This window comes from Ranitomeya variabilis, chromosome 2 (assembly GCF_051348905.1).
Source record: "Ranitomeya variabilis isolate aRanVar5 chromosome 2, aRanVar5.hap1, whole genome shotgun sequence".
Classification (NCBI taxonomy): domain Eukaryota; kingdom Metazoa; phylum Chordata; class Amphibia; order Anura; family Dendrobatidae; genus Ranitomeya; species Ranitomeya variabilis.
In genome coordinates this window covers 1,069,122,766-1,069,145,844 of record NC_135233.1, presented here as the reverse complement: position 1 = coordinate 1,069,145,844, position 23,079 = coordinate 1,069,122,766, and the positions used below count along the sequence as shown (strand labels likewise).

Here is a 23,079-nt window from a genome sequence, read left to right as displayed (position 1 = left end):
GGAGCTCACTGACAGATTCTCGGTTAACTCATTCATACATAAGGAAAACGGTGCAAATTAATTATACACAATTACAAAAAAAAATGAATTTTAGCCAAAAAAAGGTTGCCAAAACGTGGAAAACCCTTCTATTTTTTGTTATTAAATCTGGTTTCTGCTTTGTGGCTAATATAAACAAAAAGAAAATTACACACAAACATACCTATAGGAAATACTAAGTAACATAGCCCTAAACTTTGAGAAATATTTACAGCATCATTCTCCATTGAAATGCAGAAAAGTTCTATAATCTGGCTTCCGATAATCCAGAATGGGGTAAGGTTTACAATAACTAATCCCACAAATAGGGCATTTCCGAGTGGGGTTTAAAACTTTTCTATGCACGTTTAAAAAAAAAAAAAAAAAAAAGTTTTTTATTGTAATGTATAGGATGCACCAGCTGAAAAAAAAATAAAACTAAAAATTAAAGTTCCAGCAACTACCAGAAGGTGGCAGCATTGTCACACGGTCATCTCCATAGACTTGCATTGTATGCAGAGGTTTTCTCATAAATGACCATGGGGGCAGCGCCAGCATGGATCCTTGAGTGATATAATTGTGGTGGTCCTCTTACGCCTCAGCTTCTTTCATCCACCTTGTATATCGCAACAATAATATTGTAGAAAAATGACAATGTGCGAAATTGTGAAAAAGTTTTAGGCGGGTGTGGGGGAAAAAAATGCTGCAAAGTAAGAATATTTTCAAAAATATAAATGTTACTAGTTTATTTTTTATCAATTAACAAAATGCATAGAAAATGAATTAAAAAAAAAATAAAAATCTAAAATTAATATTTATCACCCTTTTCATTTTTAAAGCAGCATCAAAGATTCTAGACACATAGGGAATTTTTAGGACTATTGTCAGGCGTATGAGTAAGCAATCACCGGTATACCAAATGGAATTATAATAATCATCATTGTCACATGCAAGTTCAAACAACATCATCATCATCTGAAACAGAAGCAGCAGTGTAGGTGGCTTAAAACTGGGTGAGGAACAGACAAACTAATACAAAGGTGAGGTTGTGGAAGACAGCAACAAGACACCAGGTAGTTATACTGCATCAGTAAGGCATCTTCCAAGCAAATATTTCAAAGCAGACGGAGGTTTCAAGATGTGATGTTTAAGCTCTACTGAAGATGCCCCAAGGAATGGGTAATGTTGAGGACCGCATATACAGTGGTCGGCCAAGAAAACTTAGTGCAGCAGATGAAAGACACACCATGCTTATTTCCTTTTGAAACTGGAAGATGTCCAGCAGTGCCATCAGCTCAGAACTGGCAGCAACCAGCTACAACTGCCTATTGAAGAAGTCTGGCCAGAAGTGGTCTTCATGGAATAATTTTGGCAAAAAAAAACCACACCATCTAGACAGAAACTGTCATGATCTCAATGGCAAGAGAACATAGCATAAGCATATATAGGAACTAGCTCTTGGAAGATGGGAACTGAGCTGACCATGAACTAAACCTAACGCACAACTAGCAGTGGCCGGGTAGCATGCCTACGTTGATTCTAGATGCCCAGCCCAGCCGGAGGACTAAATAAAGCTAGCAGAGGAAAATATTAGTCCTAGCTCACCTCTAGAGAAATACCCCGAAAGGAGACAGAGGCCCCCCACATGTATTGGCGGTGAGTTGAGATGAAATAACAAACGTAGTATGAAAATAGGTTTAGCAAATTTGAGGTCCACTTACTACATAGCAGAAGACAGAAAGGACACTTTCATGGTCAGCTGAAAACCCTATCAAAAACACCATCCAGAAATTACTTTAAAACTCTGGCATTAACTCATAACACCAGAGTGGCAATTCCCGTTCACAAGAGCTTTCCAGACACAGTAACGAAACTACAGCTGTGAACTGGAACAAAATGCAAAAACAAACATGGACAAGAGTCCAACTTATCTAGTAGTTGTCTAGGAGCAGGAACAAGCACAGAGAGGCTTCTGATAACATTGTTGACCGGCAAGCAACTAACAGAGCAGCAAGGTTATATAGCGACTCCCACATCTTGATGGGAACAGGTGAACAGAGAAGATGAAGACACCAGTTCAATTCCACCAGTAGCCACCGGGGGAGCCCAGAATCCAAATTCACAACAAGAAACAAGGCAAAGCTACTATGTCCATGAGGTATTGGCTAAGATTCCTCGGGAACGCAGTCAGATCCATTACATTAGTAGCAGGTTATAACAGCCAGAGGGGCTTTACTAAGTACTAATGACGCTTGTCATCAAGGGATGAAAGAGCGAACCTTCAGAAAGAGCGGGAACCCAAAATAAATATCTAACACGTTCCATTACTACAAATGTAGGAAAACTACAATCTTCTGCTTCTGATCTAGCGAAATTCCACGTGAAATTACAGTTGTAAGTACCAGACTTTCTGAATTACCGGATCACCTCTCCACTTCTATTCCCCGATAACCCCGCATTCCTCAGCGGTGACCCTTATATAAGGAGAGAGGGGGTTGATCAGATGAGAGCAGCCGGGACGGACATTCCGGACCTGTGATGGTGACATCATTTACCCGCACTGAGGTCACTTTCCACCACCCTCGGGCCAAGCGCTAATAATACAACAAAGAAAACGTGTTCATCGTCCTAAAAATAGTGACGGCTCAGATTGCTGCAGGGACGTGCGGCCTACAGGGACGTGCGGCCTACACGTCGGAGCTCGAGGGAACTGCAAAGGATGCTCCCAGCCCGTACAGGTGGCGCCCTGCTTTCCTGGAATGCTCCCTCGGAGCCACATTTGCCAACTTTCCAGAACCGTCTCCCCCCAGGTGAGGTGAAGGCCCCTAAGATCTTTTTTAGAAAGTAAGTGCCTCAAATGCACATTCAGGGAAAAAAGGAAGAGACATGAAAAAAGGAAACCTTATTAGTAGTGATGAGCGAATATACTCGTTGCTCGGGTTTTCTAGAGCGCGCTCGGGTGGTCTCCGAGTATTTATGACTGTTCAGAGATTTAGTTTTTGTTGACACAGCTGGATGATTTACAGCTATTAGCCAGGCTGAGTACATGTGGGGGTTGCCTGGTTGCTAGGGAATCCCCACATGTACTCAGCCTGGCTAATAGCAGTAAATCATTCAGCTGCCGCTGATGAAAACTAAATCTCTGAACACTAACAAATACTCAGAGATCACCCGAGCGTGCTCAGGAAAACCCGAGCAACGAGTATGTTCCCTCATCACTACTTATTAGTATTGCGAAGAAAGATGCGATCACTGTGGAGACACGGTGAAAATATTCCGGTTTCTCATTTACTGTATAACACTGGCCCCTGGTGTATTCCATGGGACCCCTCGCCCTGGTGTATAATATCTGCCCCTCCCCCCAGTGTATAACATCTGGCCCCTCTCCCCCAGTAAATAACATCCGGCCCCTCTCACCAGTGTATAACATCTGGCCCCTCTCCCCCAGTGTATAACATCTAGCCCCTCTCCCATGGTGTATAACATCTGCACCTCTCCACTGGTGTGTATAACATCTAGCCCCTCTCCCCCGGTGTATAACATCTGGCCCCTCTCCCCCAGTAAATAACATCCGGCCCCTCTCTCCCAGTGTATAACATCTAGCCCCTCTCCCCCGGTGTATAACATCTGGCCCCTCTCCCCCAGTAAATAACATCCGGCCCCTCTCTCCCAGTGTATAACATCTGGCCCCTCTCCCCCGGTGTATAACATCTGGCCCCTCTCCCCCGGTATATAACATCTGGTCCCTCTCCCCCAGTGTATAACATCTAGCCCCTCTCCCATGGTGTATAACATATGCACCTCTCCACTGGTGTGTATAACATCTGGCCCCTCTCCCCCAGTGTATAACATCTAGCCCCTCTCCCCCGGTGTATAACATCCGACCCTACTGCGCCCCCCCCCCAGTGTATAACATCCGGCCCTCTTGTCCCCAGTGTCTCCTCACCCCGGTGTATATTGTGAGCTCGGCCTCTCCCCAACATCAGTGTCTGACCTCACTAATGCTCTTCTGGATAAAGGGGTAAAAATTGTTCCGTTCATTGCTGCTAATGTTATTATCGGGGTGAAGCAGCCGACATTGGGGGAATTCCTTTCAGGAGCGACTGGTACAGTCTGGTTTTCTGAGCGGGGTCACTCTGTAGATACTACGATAACGATGCTGTAAACTCTATGATGAGGGGACAGAGTCCCGGATTATCGCCGAGGGGACGCACGGACACTACACTGCATGATATACCTTCAGCCCGGAGTCCCCGGACCCCCGCCTTCCCTCAGCCGTTACTCACTAACACAATGTGGCACATTCTAGGCCTGGTTTACATTCAGATGCCTGAAAATAACTGAGGGCAAAAGCCAAAGATGTCAAGAGAAATGTACAAAAAAAAGCCACAAACCGTCCGGGAGCGCAGGCCGAGCTCCTCCCGAGACATAATCCTGCTGTACAGTAATTAAGTGCAGAATGACCCACTTGTACATTATCTAAACTGCAGATCGCCGGGGAATTGGATATTCTGCTTCGACAGGAGAGGAAAGGCTAAATGTAGGGGAACCACAACGCCCAGCATGGCCATCGTCACATACACTGCAGTCTATACAGTAGTCAGCAATCTGATGGGAGTTGTGTTTTTCTCCAACTGTTTTGAAACTACAACTCTCAACGTACTGAAAAGACGCAGATCACAGACCACTGCATTGCTGCACTCCACAAGGATGGAGGAGGCGATCAAAGGTGGCGGGAGAGCAATGGGGAAGCCGAGGAGAAGGGAAGATAACAGAATTACCACTTCCTGGTACTCAGAATTCATTTTTTATGAAATTATTCCAAATTGATTTGTTCATCTCGAGCTGCCGACCTTGGAAGACCCTGAGGGGGTTAATGCACAAGCAAATGTGAAAGACGAGGAAATATGGAGCACATGGAACTCCTGCCTGTGAGGAACGGGAGCGATGGTTCAAGGGGATGATTTGACATCACCTATTGTGAATGGTGGATCTTGTGTTATCTACTGTATATAGAGGTGTTATCAGTCATTGTACAGGAGGAGGAGGTGAGCTGTGACATCACCTATTGTGAATGGTGGGTCCTGTGTTATCTACTGTATATAGAGGTGTTATCAGTCATTGTACAGGAGGAGGAGGTGAGCTGTGACATCATCTATTGTGAATGGTGGATACTGTGTTATCTACTGTATATAGAGGTGTTATCAGTCATTGTACAAGAAGAGGAGGTGAGCTGTGACATCATCTATTGTGAATGGTGGATCCTGTGTTATCTACTGTATATAGAGGTGTTATCAGTCATTGTACAGGAGGAGGAGGTGAGCTGTGACATCACCTATTGTGAATGGTGGATCTTGTGTTATCTACTGTATATAGAGGTGTTATCAGTCATTGTACAGGAGGAGGAGGTGAGCTGTGACATCACCTATTGTGAATGGTGGATCTTGTGTTATCTACTGTATACAGAGGTGTTATCAGTCATTATACAGGAGGAGGTGAGCGGTGACATCACCTATTGTGAATGGTGGATCCTGTGTTATCTACTGTATATAGAGGTGTTATCAGTCATTGTACAGGAGGAGGAGGAGGTGAGCTGTGACATCACCTATTGTGAATGGTGGATCCTGTGTTATCTACTGTATATAGAGGTGTTATCAGTCATTGTACAGGAGGAGGAGGTGAGCTGTGACATCATCTATTGTGAATGGTGGATCCTGTGTTATCTACTGTATATAGAGGTGTTATCAGTCATTGTACAGGAGGAGGAGGTGAGCTGTGACATCACCTATTGTGAATGGTGGATCTTGTGTTATCTACTGTATATAGAGGTGTTATCAGTCATTGTACAGGAGGAGGAGGTGAGCTGTGACATCACCTATTGTGAATGGTGGATCCTGTGTTATCTACTGTATACAGAGGTGTTATCAGTCATTATACAGGAGGAGGTGAGCGGTGACATCACCTATTGTGAATGGTGGATCCTGTGTTATCTACTGTATATAGAGGTGTTATCAGTCATTGTACAGGAGGAGGAGGAGGTGAGCTGTGACATCACCTATTGTGAATGGTGGATCCTGGGTTATCTACTGTATATAGAGGTGTTATCAGTCATTGTACAGGAGGAGGAGGTGAGCTGTGACATCACCTATTGTGAATGGTGGATCCTGTGTTATCTACTGTATATAGAGGTGTTATCAGTCATTGTACAGGAGGAGGAGGTGAGCTGTGACATCACCTATTGTGAATGGTGGATCTTGTGTTATCTACTGTATATAGAGGTGTTATCAGTCATTGTACAGGAAGAGGAGGTGAGCTGTGACATCACCTATTGTGAATGGTGGATCTTGTGTTATCTACTGTATATAGAGGTGTTATCAGTCATTGTACAGGAGGAGGAGGTGAGCTGTGACATCACCTATTGTGAATGGTGGATCTTGTGTTATCTACTGTATATAGAGGAGTTATCAGTCATTGTACAGGAGGAGGAGGGGAGCTGTGACATCACCTATTGTGAATGGTGGATCCTGTGTTATCTACTGTATATAGAGGTGTTATCAGTCATTGTACAGGAGGAGGAGGTGAGCTGTGACATCACCTATTGTGAATGGTGGATCTTGTGTTATCTACTGTATATAGAGGAGTTATCAGTCATTGTACAGGAGGAGGAGGGGAACTGTGACATCACCTATTGTGAATGGTGGATCCTGTGTTATCTACTGTATATAGAGGTGCTATCAGTCATTGTACAGGAGGAGGAGGTGAGCTGTGACATCACCTATTGTGAATGGTGGATCCTGTGTTATCTACTGTATATAGAGGAGTTATCAGTCATTGTACAGGAGGAGGAGGTGAGCTGTGACATCACCTATTGTGAATGGTGGATCTTGTGTTATCTACTGTATATAGAGGAGTTATCAGTCATTGTACAGGAGGAGGTGAGCTGTGATATCACCTATTGTGAATGGTGGATCTTGTGTTATCTACTGTATATAGAGGTGTTATCAGTCATTGTCAGGAGGAGGAGGTGAGCTGTGACATCACCTATTGTGAATGGTGGATCTTGTGTTATCTACTGTATGTAGAGGTGTTATCAGTCATTGTACAGGAGGACGAGGTGAGCTGTGACATCACCTACAGTGCAACAATTGCAAGATTACTAATTTTTAGTGATGAGCGAGTATACTCGTTAATCGAGATTTCTCGGGGGTCCTCCGAGTATTTTTTAGTGCTCGGAGATTTAGTTTTTATTGCCGCAGCTGAATGATTTACATCTGTTAGCCAGCATAAGTACATGTGGGGGTTGCTAGGGAATGAAGATGATGATAAAAAGAAAAAAAAAAAAGAAAGCCACATAGCATCTAATGTGAATGAATCCTACCTTGCAGTAGACAGTGAGAAAGCCTTACGTCTCCCCAAATCTGGTTAAAAGTAGAAATAGTAAGCATACGTAGCAACCACTTCTCTCACCCTATGGGCGCATCTTTCACAGATCTGGCATCCAGGTGACCTCCCACGAGGAGCCATTTCTATATAAATCAAGTTTTCAAATCCTCTGCGTACTGTCGGTGAATTAATCATGCACATTCAGAGCGTTAAGCCATCTCGCACCACAATAGTGTATTAGTGTAGGCAATCCACAGTGTAGAGGGTTCACAACTAGCACCTTGTGCCTTTCCTAACTAAGCTGCCAGCTCAGGGGTGTCCGAAAACGACAATAAGGGAATATTCTTTCCTAATAGGAAACGTACATCACATTGGAGGGTTTTTTCACTCAGGGTCCCCCTCTACTAGGCAGCGATCTGATGTAAAGACTGGCTCCCCCTCCAGAGGAACTGGCATGACCATGAGGCCATACTGTTATATGCTCCATTAGGGTATAAGAAAATCCTAAAAGTGGGTTCCCAACTGAAATCACCAGGAAAAAAAAATGGCCAGTTACTACTATTATTTTATTCCTGCTGCTCCTCTGAGTTTTCTGCTTTTAGTGATTTTTTTTTTTTTAATCCTCCATGCAGTCTTTTTTATTTAGTTTGGATTTTTACAAAGGGGGCGTGGCTCACAGCATTCCTCAGGGGCGTGTATTTAGGCTCCTCTGCATTATTCCCCTTTGAGCCACACCCCCTTATAAAGACCATCAAAATTAGCACTAAATAAAAAGACCCAGGTCTCTTGAACCACGTGACAGACAGGGAGTAATGGGAATAAAATAAAAGCAAAAACTGCCCTCTTTTGACCTTCTCACAGTTTCTATTTAAAGAAGACCTTTTCCTTGTCATAAATTTGCGCTTTTATTACCTGGTGTAAACGACCGAATCAGGACTTGTTTGCTTTTATTAATGAAGTACCACTTCTTTAAGTAAAAATCTAGTCTCTGGGCGTGGTCATTAATAAGACTCTAATTGAGCTGAGAACCACACCCACTTGGCTAACAAGACTAGATTTATGGACAGGGAAGAGGAGGCCATATCTCAGGAATGGAGAGGCGCAGGAATAAAAGAAAAACATCGCCAAATTCAGGAGAACAGCAGCGTTCACACCAGATAAAAAAACAAACATATTTATGGCAAATGACAGGTCCTCTCCAAGATCCCCCTTTATTAAATTGGAGTCTCATAGTACTACATTTCCCCTGTCATTCACAGATAACTACATCCCCCCATGATGGCCTCAAGCCTTGTTTAGCTCATTGTTCTGCTGCCCGTCCTCCTCCATAAGATACCTCCCATCCCAACACGCTAACATCCATCATAAAAAGAATGGACAATGCTCAAATAATAAACTAAGTAATCCTCACCTTCCTGCCCCCAGAACTCCTGCTCTGAAGTAGCCAGAATCTCCCGCCAATCTCTGTAATTCCTGTTGGGTTCGGACAGTCATGTGATCGCTGCAGCCAATCACTAGCTGCAAGGGTAACCAAGAGCTACTGATTGGATGCAGCAGTCACATGTCCATCTGGACCAAGCAGGAAGAATGGGGATTCAGAATGGACACTCATCTGTCGGGTTTCCCCATAGGTCACAGCTGGGGGACACTTTGTGATCATTTTATTGACAGTGGATCCTTCTAACAAGTCAAGGTTATGACCTGCAGTTACCACTTTGTGCGCGTTTTGGATGTCACCTATCGGAGGTAACTGGAACCAAACGGCATGGAGAATGTGTACCTCGGAGGCACCGCCAAAAGAGGCGTCATTCTACCCAGTGCTAATCCTTGAATCATGATCCACACGGAGCCGCCTGGCTTAGCACCATTTAGTAAATCCGCACATCTGGCTTAGGTTTTGGCACCTTTCGAGCTTTTTATTTAGGGCATTATTCACACAGGACACATTAGAATCGGAATTTCAGCACTAAATTGTACAGATACCGCTACGGTTTACCCTGCGGGTGCACCGCCAGCTTCACCCCGATTTTTGCAGGCATAATTTGGTATGTCGCAGATGTCAAATCTATAGCGCTGGTCAATTTACGCTCTGCGTCCTATGAATGGGGTTTCATGATATCTCAATAACAAAACACTGGTTCGGAAAATGCAGCAGAGACGCGTCCAATGTGAACAAGACTAATCACAAAGAACGGGTCTTCGAAATGTCCCGCGGGAATGTAGAGCTGGCGAAACGTTCATTCATTCTCTATGGCCCAGCGGAGAGAGCGAACCCCGGTAATCTGCCATCTCTGCCAGTCCCATAGAGAATGATTGTAGTCCATATCTGGCAGGGCAAATCAAAGCCCCGTTTTCATGATTGGTGGTCAAAGACCACCAAATCGCAAGTTATCGCCTATCCCATGGATAGTTTTGAAAAAATTTGCCATAAATCAATACTAGAAGCGAATCTAAGAAACATTTTAATAAATCTGCTTCTTTCTCCACTTGAGAGACATCTTCCCCTTCCCTTCTGCCTGAAAACAGCTTAAATAAGACTGAGAGATCAGATTACAGCTGCCTATTTAAATCTATGGAGAGGACGCAGGAGAAGAAAAGAGCAGAGTGAGAAGCAGTTTGTGCAGATTCTAGTTAGCACATCCTAGAGCTGGATTCACATCTACACCACTCAGTTTTGCTGTATAATGTCCTCCATGCTGATGATTTTGCACTCCATAGAGACAGGGGAGCAGGAATCCCTCATGTTTGTGTGTTGTGTATGTGAGACATCATGGCAGCGAGTCTCCTCCCCACTAGCTCAGAAAAAAAATTAAAATTAGAGATGAAGCCTGCAGATGGGAAGAATGCAAGACCTGTCAACCCTGCGCAGGGGCCATCATTGCCAGGGTTCGTTTCATCAGAAGGGACAGCGTATGTGCAATGAGCTACTAATGACGTTGCAAGATCAATTTACCGACCTTTGGTGAGGCCCAAAGTATCAACGAGACAGTGTTTATATAAGATCTATGCTGCGTTTCACCAATCGCTTCTTCAAGGGCTCTGCCTTATTAGGCTTGCAACTGGAGACAGATCTGTTGTAAACGTCCAATGCTAGTCTGGCACTTTAGGAGTTTTTGACAATTCAAGTATCGCCTCTTCACTAGTGATTGGATGAATTTATTAACCACTTTGCCAAATTCTAATGCTGCGTTTCACCAATTGCTTCTTCAAGGGGTCTGCCTTATTATGCATGCTACTAGAGACAGATGTGTTCTAAAAGTCCATTGTGCCATTGTTCAATGCCAGTGTGGCATTTTAGAGTTGCCAAACCCAAATTGTAGACCACTTTTATTTTGACAATTCAAGTATTGCCTCTTCACTAGTGATTGGATGAATTTATTAACCACTTTGCCAAATTCTAAGTATCGTGAGAAGAGGAGACAGGCCAAAAGCTTGTAATCTAAGGTGTAGGGATAGGGGTGGGATACAGCGAGGGGTGATATCCATCCATTTACCGACCCCTTGTGGGATCAGAACCAATATCCTACCTTGCTGGCTCCATCTTCGAACACGGATTGGTGAACATTGCATGCAAACAGGGAATTTGGAAGGTCGTTGAAGTCGGTGATGCCTTGAAAGTCTTCTTCAGTCAGATATCCAGATAAGTCCTTGATTCTGTGTATTGGATAGAGCAAGAGGAACTCTCCACCCCCGACAACAAAGGCAAAATAACTGGGGTCCCTCATCCCAGCAAAGTATGGGTCTTCCCTCATCCCTGGGAAGGAAAAATGGCAGAAGTCAGAATAGTCAAGGTCACGCCGAACACTACAGGTTGCAAAATCTGCGTGTCCTATCCATCAAAACCTCCAGCCATCATGCCTAAAGGTAGTAGTCACTTCCTACCCCTTCCTGCACCATCCTATTACCTTCTATGGACACCTTTGGGGGAATTTTTTAAAAACTTGTTTTAAAACACTTCAAAGACCTTTTCGGTTGATTTATGACCCTGTAAAAAAGTTTATCTGAACTTTCATGTGGTCATAAAACAAGCAAAGATGAGCTCAGAGGAAGGAATAGAAGAGTTCTAAAATCTCTAGGCCGAGTGAGCTCATTGACCGATTCTCAGTTAACTACTTCTGCCTCCAACAAAAGAGACTGAAAAAGGTGCAAAACTCAAGGAACTGAAACACACAACGTTCCGATTCATCATCATCATCTTTGCACTTTTTATTCCTGGAGTAAAAATGGTTCTAATAGTGACTTATTATACTTGCACCTTACTCATTAATCAATTTGCCCCTTTTTTTATTTATTTATTTTTTAACTTTTTTCTCTTTTTTTAAGTTTCAACCCGATTCATCAATTGCGACTTTTCAAAACGTTTGTACAATTACGTTCCGCTTGCGCCAGTGTTGTCCAATTTCATTTCTGCACAGTTGAACATTTAAAAGGATCACAAAACTTTTTATTCTATAAAAAAAAGGCACCAAAAAGGTAAAAGACAAAAAAAAAAAAAACAACACACATTTGGATTATTTTTGCGTTTCGGAGCAGAGAAAAATGGCAACAAATATAAGAGAAAAAAATTGCAAATGATGAATTGGGGACAAACAATGGTAACAAGTTGGGGAATCTTTTCTTAAACTATGATGAAGTTATAGCATAAAAAAAAAAAGCCCCAAAAGAAATAAAACAGGCCCTTTCTCCTACACCTCGGTGTACGGGAGCCCCATAGAAGCCGCCAGAACTGTGCTAATCCTGGGAAATAATCCGTATTCACACCGTGCAGCGACCGCGCTCTGATGAATAGGGTTTCATTTTAACGAAAAAGTTTTAACCTTATTAAAATACCAGAGCGCCGCGGTCCGAATTCCTGGAGGTATTAGGTGACTAAGCCGTGTTTTGTTAGCAAAGAAACAGTCACTACCCAGATAAACCTGACACCCAAATGAGTCGCCTGAAAGCCTCCCCCCCGCATAACGACAGCTCACGTCTGCCCGCATCTCTGTGCACTGGCACTGACAATACAGCTAATGACCAGGGAGAATGGGACAGTAATGATCACGGGTGGAAATCATGAGACGCAGAGGAACGATGAGTAATTACTCTCTGTATGATATATGGAAACCTCTTGTCTAATCTGGCAGCAAATCATTTCTGTTTGGCCTTATCTAATATTTATTCTATTATTTTTATTTATTATAATATTAATATCATATTTTATTACTATTATTTTTATGTTATTATTTTACTATTCATATTTGTTTTATATTATTCATTTTACTATTTATCAATGTATTACTACTATTATTATTTTATATTATTGTATTATTTATATTATTTTTTTATATTATCAATTTTACTATTTATCAAATTATTACTGTTATTATTTTTAATATTTATCATATTATTTCTATTATAATTTTTTTATATTATTTTACTATTTATATTATTATTTTTTATGTTACTAATTAAACTACCTAACAAATTGTTATTTTTAATATTTATCATACTATTACTATTTTTTATATTATTAATTTTACTATTTATAAAATGATTACTATTGTTATTTTTTACTATTTATCATATTACTATTATTTTTACAATTATATTATTATTATTTTTACTATTTATCATATTTTTTAGATTATTTTACTACTTATATTATTTTTTATATTATTAATTTTACTATATATCAAATTATTACTATTATTATTTTTACTATCATATTACTTTTTATATTAATTTTACTATTTTTCACGTTATTATTATTGTTATTTTTACTATTTATCATATTATTACTATTATTAATTGAACTATTTATCTAATTATTGCTATTATTTGCTGTTATTGTTATTTACCTTTTTATTATATTTTGCATTATTTATCATATTATTACTTTTATCATTTTTTTCATTATTTATTTTTTTTTTTTTACAAAACCTATAATGATCACATTTGCCACAAGGTTTTTTTTTTTTTTTTAATTAATAATCACCAGCCCATAGCTTTGGAGAGAGTTTTTGGTCATTCTTTTTCCATTGACTGGGTCATGGTGAATATCAACATAAGTGGTAACACCGACCGGGATTTAAACCATTTTTGGAAATAAAAATCTAATTTTGTAAATATCGTTTTAAATTCTTGTCTTTTGCAGACATGGTCTAGGTGACTATCTGCACAATTGCATTGAACCCAATTAGGTTATTTCCAAAATAACACGTTTTAATCATATGCCAGAAATACTGTAGCTGAGAGCAGGACTCAGCTTTATCCAGCAGTGCCATAGATAATAAATGGAGCAGAGTTTGGACATGAGCACTTTCGCTCCATTCTGGATGGGACTACAGAGCTACAGGCTTGGGATCTCTAAGGATCCCCGCAGGAGAACCCCCAGCAGGAGAACCCCAAGCAAGAGAACCCTTGATGTTTATCCCAGGCTATGTAACATCCTGAAGGACATAATGGGATTCTAAAGAGGACCATACACATGAGTAAGCTGTCGGCCAACTTTCTCTCCCATCTGCCCTTATACACCTCAACTCAGCTGAAGGTTCCTACGTGGAAATACCTGATAGCACCTCTGGCAACAACTAATCTCCTGTATCGGGGAGAGTTGTGAGGACTCCATACACATCAGATGGTCAGCGGATCCTGCCAAAATCATCAACCTTTTAACTAACGTGTAGGAATCTTTACATTCATGGCCAACCCAACAACTTCTACTCATTTCCTCAAACCACTCACTTTAATAAAACCACCAACCCCTGCCACCTTCATGGCTGCAGTTTGCTGCTCCTCACCTCTTACATTTCAAATTAACCTGTGTTGTCCTGTGTTTCCAGCAGTTTCTCCTCAAGCTTTTAATCTTCGTGATCTGTCCACCTACTTCTCCACCTGGCCTCATAAGTTCCAAGAAATTTCTTATGCCCAAGTCAGCATCCAAAAATAAGTCCCTGTGTATCCTACTACAAATTTTTTCCTCAAGAGTATTCCCTTCCTGACCTTCATGACTGCTTCTCCAGCTTGGCTTTCGTCTTCTTGACCTACCTAACTACTCAACCTAGCCTGCATGACCTAGGCTACCACACTTCTGCATGCTATTTACCTTTCTGACACTAATCAAGGCCACCCAGAACTTTCCAAGTATTGACACTACTCAAGGCCACCAAGAACTTTCCAAGTACTTACACTACTTACGGCCACCCAGAACTTTCCAAGTATTGACACTACTCAAGGCCACCAAGAACTTTCCAAGTATTGACACTACTCAAGGCCACCAAGAACTTTCCAAGTACTTACACTACTTACGGCCACCCAGAACTTTCCAAGTATTGACACTACTCAAGGCCACCAAGAACTTTCCAAGTATTGACACTACTCAAGGCCACCAAGAACTTTCCAAGTACTTACACTACTTACGGCCACCCAGAACTTTCCAAGTATTGACACTACTCAAGGCCACCAAAAACTTTCCAAGTATTGACACTACTCAAGGCCACCAAGAACTTTCCAAGTACTTACACTACTTACGGCCACCCAGAACTTTCCAAGTATTGACACTACTCAAGGCCACCAAGAACTTTCCAAGTATTGACACTACTCAAGGCCACCAAGAACTTTCCAAGTACTTACACTACTTACGGCCACCCAGAACTTTCCAAGTATTGACACTACTCAAGGCCACCAAGAACTTTCCAAGTACTTACACTACTTACGGCCACCCAGAACTTTCCAAGTATTGACACTACTCAAGGCCACCAAGAACTTTCCAAGTATTGACACTACTCATGGCCACCAAGAACTTTCCAAGTATTGACACTACTCATGGCCACCCAGAACTTTCCAAGTATTGACACTACTCAAGGCCACCAAGAACTTTCCAAGTATTGACACTACTCATGGCCACCAAGAACTTTCCAAGTATTGACACTATTCATGGCCACCAAGAACTTTCCAAGTATTGACACTACTCAAGGCCACCAAGAACTTTCCAAGTACTTACACTACTTACGGCCACCCAGAACTTTCCAAGTATTGACACTACTCAAGGCCACCAAGAACTTTCCAAGTATTGACACTACTCATGGCCACCAAGAACTTTCCAAGTATTGACACTACTCATGGCCACCAAGAACTTTCCAAGTATTGACACTACTCAAGGCCACCAAGAACTTTCCAAGTATTGACACTACTCAAGGCCACCAAGAACTTTCCAAGTATTGACTATAACTTCTTCTCAAGCTTCTTTATTTATGTTTCTACTGAACTTCTTCTCCACCTTTTTCACTGTAGGTTATTACATTCCAAATTTTAGGCCCTCAACAAACAAGATAAATTTTGGTCAAAGTGACATATTTTTACAGTAGCGATTGTCAGGTTCTTTGGAAAAAAGAATAAATAAGTTAAAGCTCTGATCAGCATTGTTGGATTTTTTTGGCCAATCATAGGCTCTAGTTGTATCACCGGTGGAAAAACAAACAACCAAATGTTTCACCTTTGCCTGATGTGTATGGCGGCCTTTGCCATGCAGTGCCATCCTGGGTATCAGATCCTACTGACCAACAAAACACCAGTCTTGATAAATTGTGGCCTCAATGTATTGACATGACCAAAATGCACATCCAGGCAGGGACGTAATGATCATAGTGGCAGAAGATGTGACTACGTCCGGGCCTGTGCGGCAGGGAGTCTGCTGATGGCAGAATTGAATGACACACATGTATTACAGCACAGGGACCCTCCAGCTCCCCGTGCTGTAATACATGCCGCCAGCAAGGATGTCATACGCTGCCCCTGCAGGCACACTGAAGTCAGCTGCCGGCGATGGTAGAGGACTAAGTACATAGTGGGAGCGGAGGAAGGTATGAAAAATCGTGTTTTTTATGTTTTGGAAAACAGAACAGACATTTTACAAATAAGGGGTCCAGGATGAGGTCATTATACTAGGATGGGGTCATTATACCAGGAAGGAGTCCATGATGGCAGTCATTATTATAGGATGGGGGTCATTCTACCAGAATGGGGGACATTATACCAGGAAGGAGCTCAGGATGGTGGTCATTATTATAGTATGGGATACATTAAACCAGGAAGGGGTCCATGATGGGGCAAATTATACCAGGATGGGGAACAAGGTTCCAGGAAGGGGCCATGATGAGTGATTTTATTACAGTAAGGTGCACAGGACAAGGACAGTATACCAGGTAGAGACCCGGGATGTTGGAAATTATTACAGGAAGGGGCCCGTAGGGGGGACATTAAAAAAGATAGGAGGACATTACACCAGGAAGGGGCCCATGATGGGGGTCATTATACCAGGAAGGGGCTCAGGATGGGGGACATTATCACAGGAAGAGGCCCAAAACAGGGAATAGTTTAACAGGAAGGAAGGAAATATCATAATATTCATACCTGATCAAAAAGGGAAACATTTATAGAAATGGCATAATCATTGGTTTTCTGATCACTTCCCTACCCCCCAAAAAAAATGTTATGTATCCCAAAAAGTAACCAGATTTGCTGATGGGAAAGATAAAAAGCGTATGGCTCTGATCATGGCGGCCCCCTGTATCCTGCATTTCCAACGCCCACCATACCGACAGTGGAGTCGCTGCCCTCCGGGCACAATGCAGATTCCCTGTACCACCGCATTATCCCGCCATTCACTATAAACACTGCGCACATTATAGCGGAGAACGCGGATCACATATCCTCCGCCTCCACGGGGAAAGGGGTCTCACCTGCACCTCTCCCCCTGTAACACGGAGAGTCACTGCGGTGTAAGGGGAAGGTAAGACCCCCCATCACACAGGTCACATCCACAGATATCCGGGTATGAGCCGCACGTCAGAGCCGAGTGCACCGATCACTGCAGGACGGGCCGCTTATACCAACCCCAGCAACTGACACAGAGCGCTCATCACTCACTAACAAGAGGTTCTTCAGCAGCTGCCGGCTGTAAAGTACTGCTTGTTATAGAATATCATAATACACCACAGCTGTTGCAGAACCTCCTCACATACCACAGCTGCTGCAGAGCCTCATCACATACCACATCTGCTGCAGAACCTCATCACATACCACAGCTGCTGCAGAGCCTCATCACAAGCCACAGCTGCTGCAGAACCTCATCACATACCACAGCTGCTGCAGAACCTCATCACATACCACATCTGCTGCAGAACATCTTTATACACCTCAGCTGCTGAAGAACCTCATCACATACCAAAGATGCTGCAGAACCTCATTACATACCACGGATGCTGCAGAACATCATAATACACCACAGCTGCAGAACATCATAATACACCACAGCTGCAGAACCTCATCACATACCACAGCTGCTGCAGAACCTCATAATACACCTCAACTGCTGCAGAACCTCATCACATACCTCAGCTGCTGCATAACATCTTAATACACCTCAGCTGCTGAAGAACCTCATCACATACCACAGATGCTGCAGAAACTCATAATACACTTCAACTGCTGCAGAACCTCATCACATACCTCATCTGCTGCAGAACCTTACAATACACCATAGCTGCTGCAGAACCTCATCACATAACACAACTGCTGCAGAACCTCATAATACACTTCAACTGCGGTAGAACCTCATCACATACCACAGCTGCTGCAGAATATCATAATATACCTCAGCTGTTGCAGAACCTCATTGAACACCACAGCTGCTGCAGAACTTCATAATACATCTCAGCTGCTGCAGAATCTCATAATACACCTCATCTACTGAAGTACCTCATCACATACCACAGCTGCAGCAAATCATAATATACCTCAGCTGCTGCAGAACCTTATCACACACCACAGCTGCTGCAGAACCACATCACAAACCACAGCTGCTGCCGAACATCATAATACAGAGAGAATTTTCTCTTACTCTCCAAAGAGGTTCTGCAGCAGCTAAGGTGTGTATTACGTCATCCTCTTCATAATGTCCATAAGTCATTATGTTGCATGCTGGGGGAGGGTGGAAGTTGATGAGACCGTCCCTTTAAATCCAGTCTCAAACAGCCACATACGAACCTTTAAAGGCTTTTCCTATAGGTAACTTTTCCGCTCATCACTCAGGAGGCGAAGGCTGCACATGAATAATGGGGGTGACTGATCAAAACTAGCGCAAGGGGAAAGTGGAGCAGTTGCCCATAACAAGCCATCCTTCTCCAGAGCCCCTGAGGACTCGGTGAATGGATGATACGGACAGCTGCTCCCCATTTCCTTGGCACTGGTTTTGATAAATCTTTCCCAACATGACATGGTAATAAGGGAAGAAAGATACAACAACAAAGACCCTCTGCCACAGCCAACCACTGAATGCACATCACATATACACATACATACATCTTTAGTTACAAGAATCATAGAAACAACAACACCACATACCAATAGTAAAAAAGACCTAAAACTGCAGTATAGAATGCAATAAATACCAGCTGTGGCTTGTAATAAAGTCTCAGTTTCCAAAAGGTCAAATTCCAAACAAAATTATAGGAACCCCCGGAGGAAGCCACGTTACCAGCGAAACACGTGATGTATCTCTGGCATTACCAAATAGAGAAGTCCATGTCCGATTACAGTATATATACAAATGTCAATGCATGCGTCAAGATAACTGCATCAAGAATAAAGCATGAAGAGATAAAAGTCAGAGAAAACAACAAAGAAAATGGAGGTAAATAGATCCATGACATCCCAAAATACAAGACCACATCATAGTCACATAGGCCCATCAAGTTCAACCTTTCTCGAACCATGTGGGTAAAAAGATCCCATACGTTTCACTGGTAAGGAAGCTTCCTCAGGGGGTTCAAATATTTTAGTTTTATAATTTTTTACATAAAAGGATATGGATTTTTCTCATTCATATCTGTTTTTCCGGAACATTTAGGAGCTTTGTGACTTTATAAAAAGCCGCAGGTGGTGTTTGTTGTACTGAAGAGTGAGGATGTTTTTAAAGTTGGTTTCTGGTGTGTGGTTTCCATGTGTGTTTATAGCCAATAAACATGTAAATATATGCATCTAATTGGTGGACTTGTAAAGGGGTCTTTGCTCCGGTATCCTTCCTTCCATTTATTCCCAATTTTGTGCACTCCCTGGTATATACATATTCTTCATAGTGACAGTCTGTTCCCTCTCCCATGTATGCAGCATCCAACACAAACACATCTGCGAGTGGACACGCTGGCGACATGTATGTGCCGCCTGCTTTCTCCAAAGAAAAGTCCGGAGTTCATCACAGAAAGAGCAGAATGTGAGGAGCACGAAGCGTCCAGCTCCCTCTAAGATGAGCTGTAAACGGGAACCTTGCTGGGACATGGGAGGTGGGTGAACCACTAGACCATCGGCTATTAGCCACCACCTTTACCCTAGACCACCAGGGAATAAATAATAACCCTTATTTATCTGCTTTATGACCAGGGAATAAATACTAACCCCCACATCTACTCTACACCACCAGGGAATAAATATCACCCCCATGTCTACTCTACCCCAGCAGGGAATAAATATTAACCCCCACATCTACTCTACACCACCAGGAAAATATTGACTCCTACTTCTACTCTAGACCGCGAGGGTATTATATATATATATATATATATATATATATATATATATATATATATATATATATATATATATATATATATATATATATATATATACACACATACATACGGTTAATTATACTCTTTATGACCAGGGAATGAATATTAATCCCCCCACCACCACCACCATAAACAGAACACCTGTGTCAATTTCTGAGACACTGACAATAATTACATCACATATATACGGTAATTACAAAGAAATCTTGAAAACAGTATGTATTTCTTGAGGACTTCAGTTGAGAAACACAGCTCTAGACCACCAGGGAATATATAGTAACTTTCTCTTTTGTTAGGCTAGCAGGGAGTAATGAACACTTTTACTCCAGAGCACTAGGGAATAAAATATTACCTTCCTTTTTTACTCTAGACCACCATGGAATAAAAATACCTAAAATGGACATTAGGGAAAAAGTAGTAGCAATCACAGAATAGATATTAAGTCCACCTTCTACTCTAGACCACCAGGGAGTCAGTAATAATCCTATCCTCTACTCTAGGCCACTAGGGTATAACTAAATATTAAGCCCCTGTTCTGCTCTAGGACACTAAAAATTAAAATATTAACTTCCTTTTCCACTCCAGACCACCATGACACCTATAGTAGACCACCAGGGAATCAGTATTAATCCTTCACCTCTTACCTGCTGGGATACGTGGCAGTGATCTTAATTTCTAGAGAAACTGCAACAACTAAATTATTAACCCACGCTTCAATTCTAGACCACAAAGGACTTAGAAATTCTTCTCTGGACTACCAGCAACTAAAATATTAACCCCTATTTGTACTCTAGACCACCAGGGAATAAAATATTAACATCTTCCTCTACTCTAGATCAACGGGAATTAATACATTAATCCCCTTCTTCTACTCTAGACCACCAGGAAAAGAATATATTAACCCCTTACTCTATTCTAAATCAACAGGGATTAATATATTCATTACCTCTTGTACTCTAGACCACCAGGGAATAATATATTAACCCCTTACTCTATTCTAAATCAACAGGGAATAATACATCAATTACCTCTTGTACCCTAGACCACCAGGGAATACTATATTAACCTTTTTCCACTACTCTAAATTAACAGCCATTCATATATTAATCCTCTTCTTCTATTCCAGACCACCAAGGAAAAAATATTAATCCTAACCTCTACTTTAGACCACCAGGGAAATATATATGAACCCCCTCTTCTATCCCAGACCCCTAGGGAAGAAAATATAAACACGAAAAATAAAATATTAACCCCCTGCTATCGTCCAGACCAACAGGGAATAAATATTAACACCCACTGCTCCTCTAGACCACCAGGGAGTAACTATTACTTCTCTTCTATACCTACACACAGTAACTCCCTCTTCTACATCAGCCCGCCATATGTTAACCTCTTCATCACTGCAAACCATTTAACGTCTTTCCACTTTACCCATAGGAGATCATCGATTGTAGTCTGCTCATCATTGCATTTTTTTCTACTGTGGTAGAGACATAGGTGGGAGCAATATGGCCCCTAATACGTCTCCATACACATCTCTGTACCACTTGGTGCCTGTATGGAGCCATCATGGAGCCTTATGTGTGTATATAGTGGCTGTATATGATTCTGTATATAGTACTGACCATATAGCAGGGGGCACCTCCTGCAATCACCCTCCCCCTGCACCCCAGCTCTGCCCTATGTGAGCCCCTCTGTGCTGAGCCCCCTGTTGTCACCCTGCTGACCTCTGCTCACCAGGACCTGCACAACTCCGGGGTATTCTCCAGTGACAGGTATGTGCCAGGGCTCAGTGCAGGTGGAGCAGCCTGGCAGCCATCACCCCCTGCCTCACCTTGTACAGTAACCCTGCAATCCCCCGGAGCCGAGTGTGTCACCTACCTGCAGCAGCGGCAGCAGATCAGCTGTGTGCGTCCTCTGCTCCTCCGTCCCCGCCCGCACCGCTCCGGTACACAGGCGCACAGCGCCAGCCAATCAGCAACCGCCCGACCGGGGCGCTTCACTGCCACACAGCGATGTGATCCCGAGAATTTATCTCACAATCCCGGCAGATACAGGCGGATAATCTGAATATACAGCAGTGGTGCGGTATACAGAGGACGGGGCTGAGGATACACTGCGATATACAGGGCACAGGAGCAGTCACAGTGATATCATACACAGGATGCAGATATAGTGTTATATACAGGCTCCAGATATAGTGTTATATACCGGCTGCAGATATAGTGTTATATACAGGCTCCAGATATAGTGTTATATACCGGCTGCAGATATAGTGTTATATACAGGCAGCAGATATAGTGTTATATACAGGATGCAGATATAGTGTTATATACCGGCTACAGATATAGTGATATATACAGGCTGCAGATATAGTGTTATATACAGGGTGCAGATATAGTGTTATATACAGGCTGCAGATATAGTCTTATATACAGGCTGCAGATATAGTGTTATATACAGGCTACAGATATAGTGCTATATACAGGCTGCAGATATAGTGCTATAGACAGGCTGCAGATATAGTGTTATATACAGGCTGCAGATATAGTGTTATATACAGGCTGCAGATATAGTGTTATATACAGGCTGCAGAGATAGTGTTATATACAGGCTACAGATATAGTGTTATATACCGGCTACAGATATAGTGTTATATACCGGCTGCAGATATAGTGTTATATACAGGCTGCAGATATAGTGTTATATACAGGCTGCAGATATAGTGCTATATACAGGCTGCAGATATAGTGTTATATACCGGCTGCAGATATAGTGTTATATACCGGCTACAGATATAGTGCTATATACAGGCTGCAGATATAGTGTTATATACCGGCTGCAGATATAGTGTTATATACAGGCTGCAGATATAGTGTTATATACAGGCTGCAGATATAGTGTTATATACAGGCTGCAGATATAGTGTTATATACAGGCTGCAGATATAGTGTTATATACAGGCTACAGATACAGTGTTATATACAGGCTGCAGATATAGTGTTATATACAGGGTGCAGATATAGTGTTATATACAGGCTGCAGATATAGTCTTATATACAGGCTGCAG

General features: G+C 42.3%; 1 protein-coding gene across 2 annotated transcripts in view; it reads right to left on the bottom strand.

Moving 5' to 3' along the window:
• The window catches only part of RCAN2 (regulator of calcineurin 2), a 73,880-nt gene extending 51,864 nt beyond the window's left edge, over nucleotides 1-22,016 (bottom strand). The window contains exons 1-2 of one of the 2 annotated variants that reach the window (XM_077291561.1): nucleotides 21,891-22,016; nucleotides 10,929-11,155 (exon numbers count right to left, since the gene is read on the bottom strand). In XM_077291561.1, the coding sequence (XP_077147676.1) occupies nucleotides 10,929-11,153 (225 nt within the window). In that variant the 5' untranslated portion in view covers nucleotides 11,154-11,155; nucleotides 21,891-22,016. Of the gene's footprint in view, nucleotides 1-10,928; nucleotides 11,156-21,843; nucleotides 21,866-21,890 lie in introns of those variants that run through there. The other variant, XM_077291562.1, reaches the window with a different exon arrangement.
• Nucleotides 22,017-23,079: the final 1,063 nt, after the last annotated feature.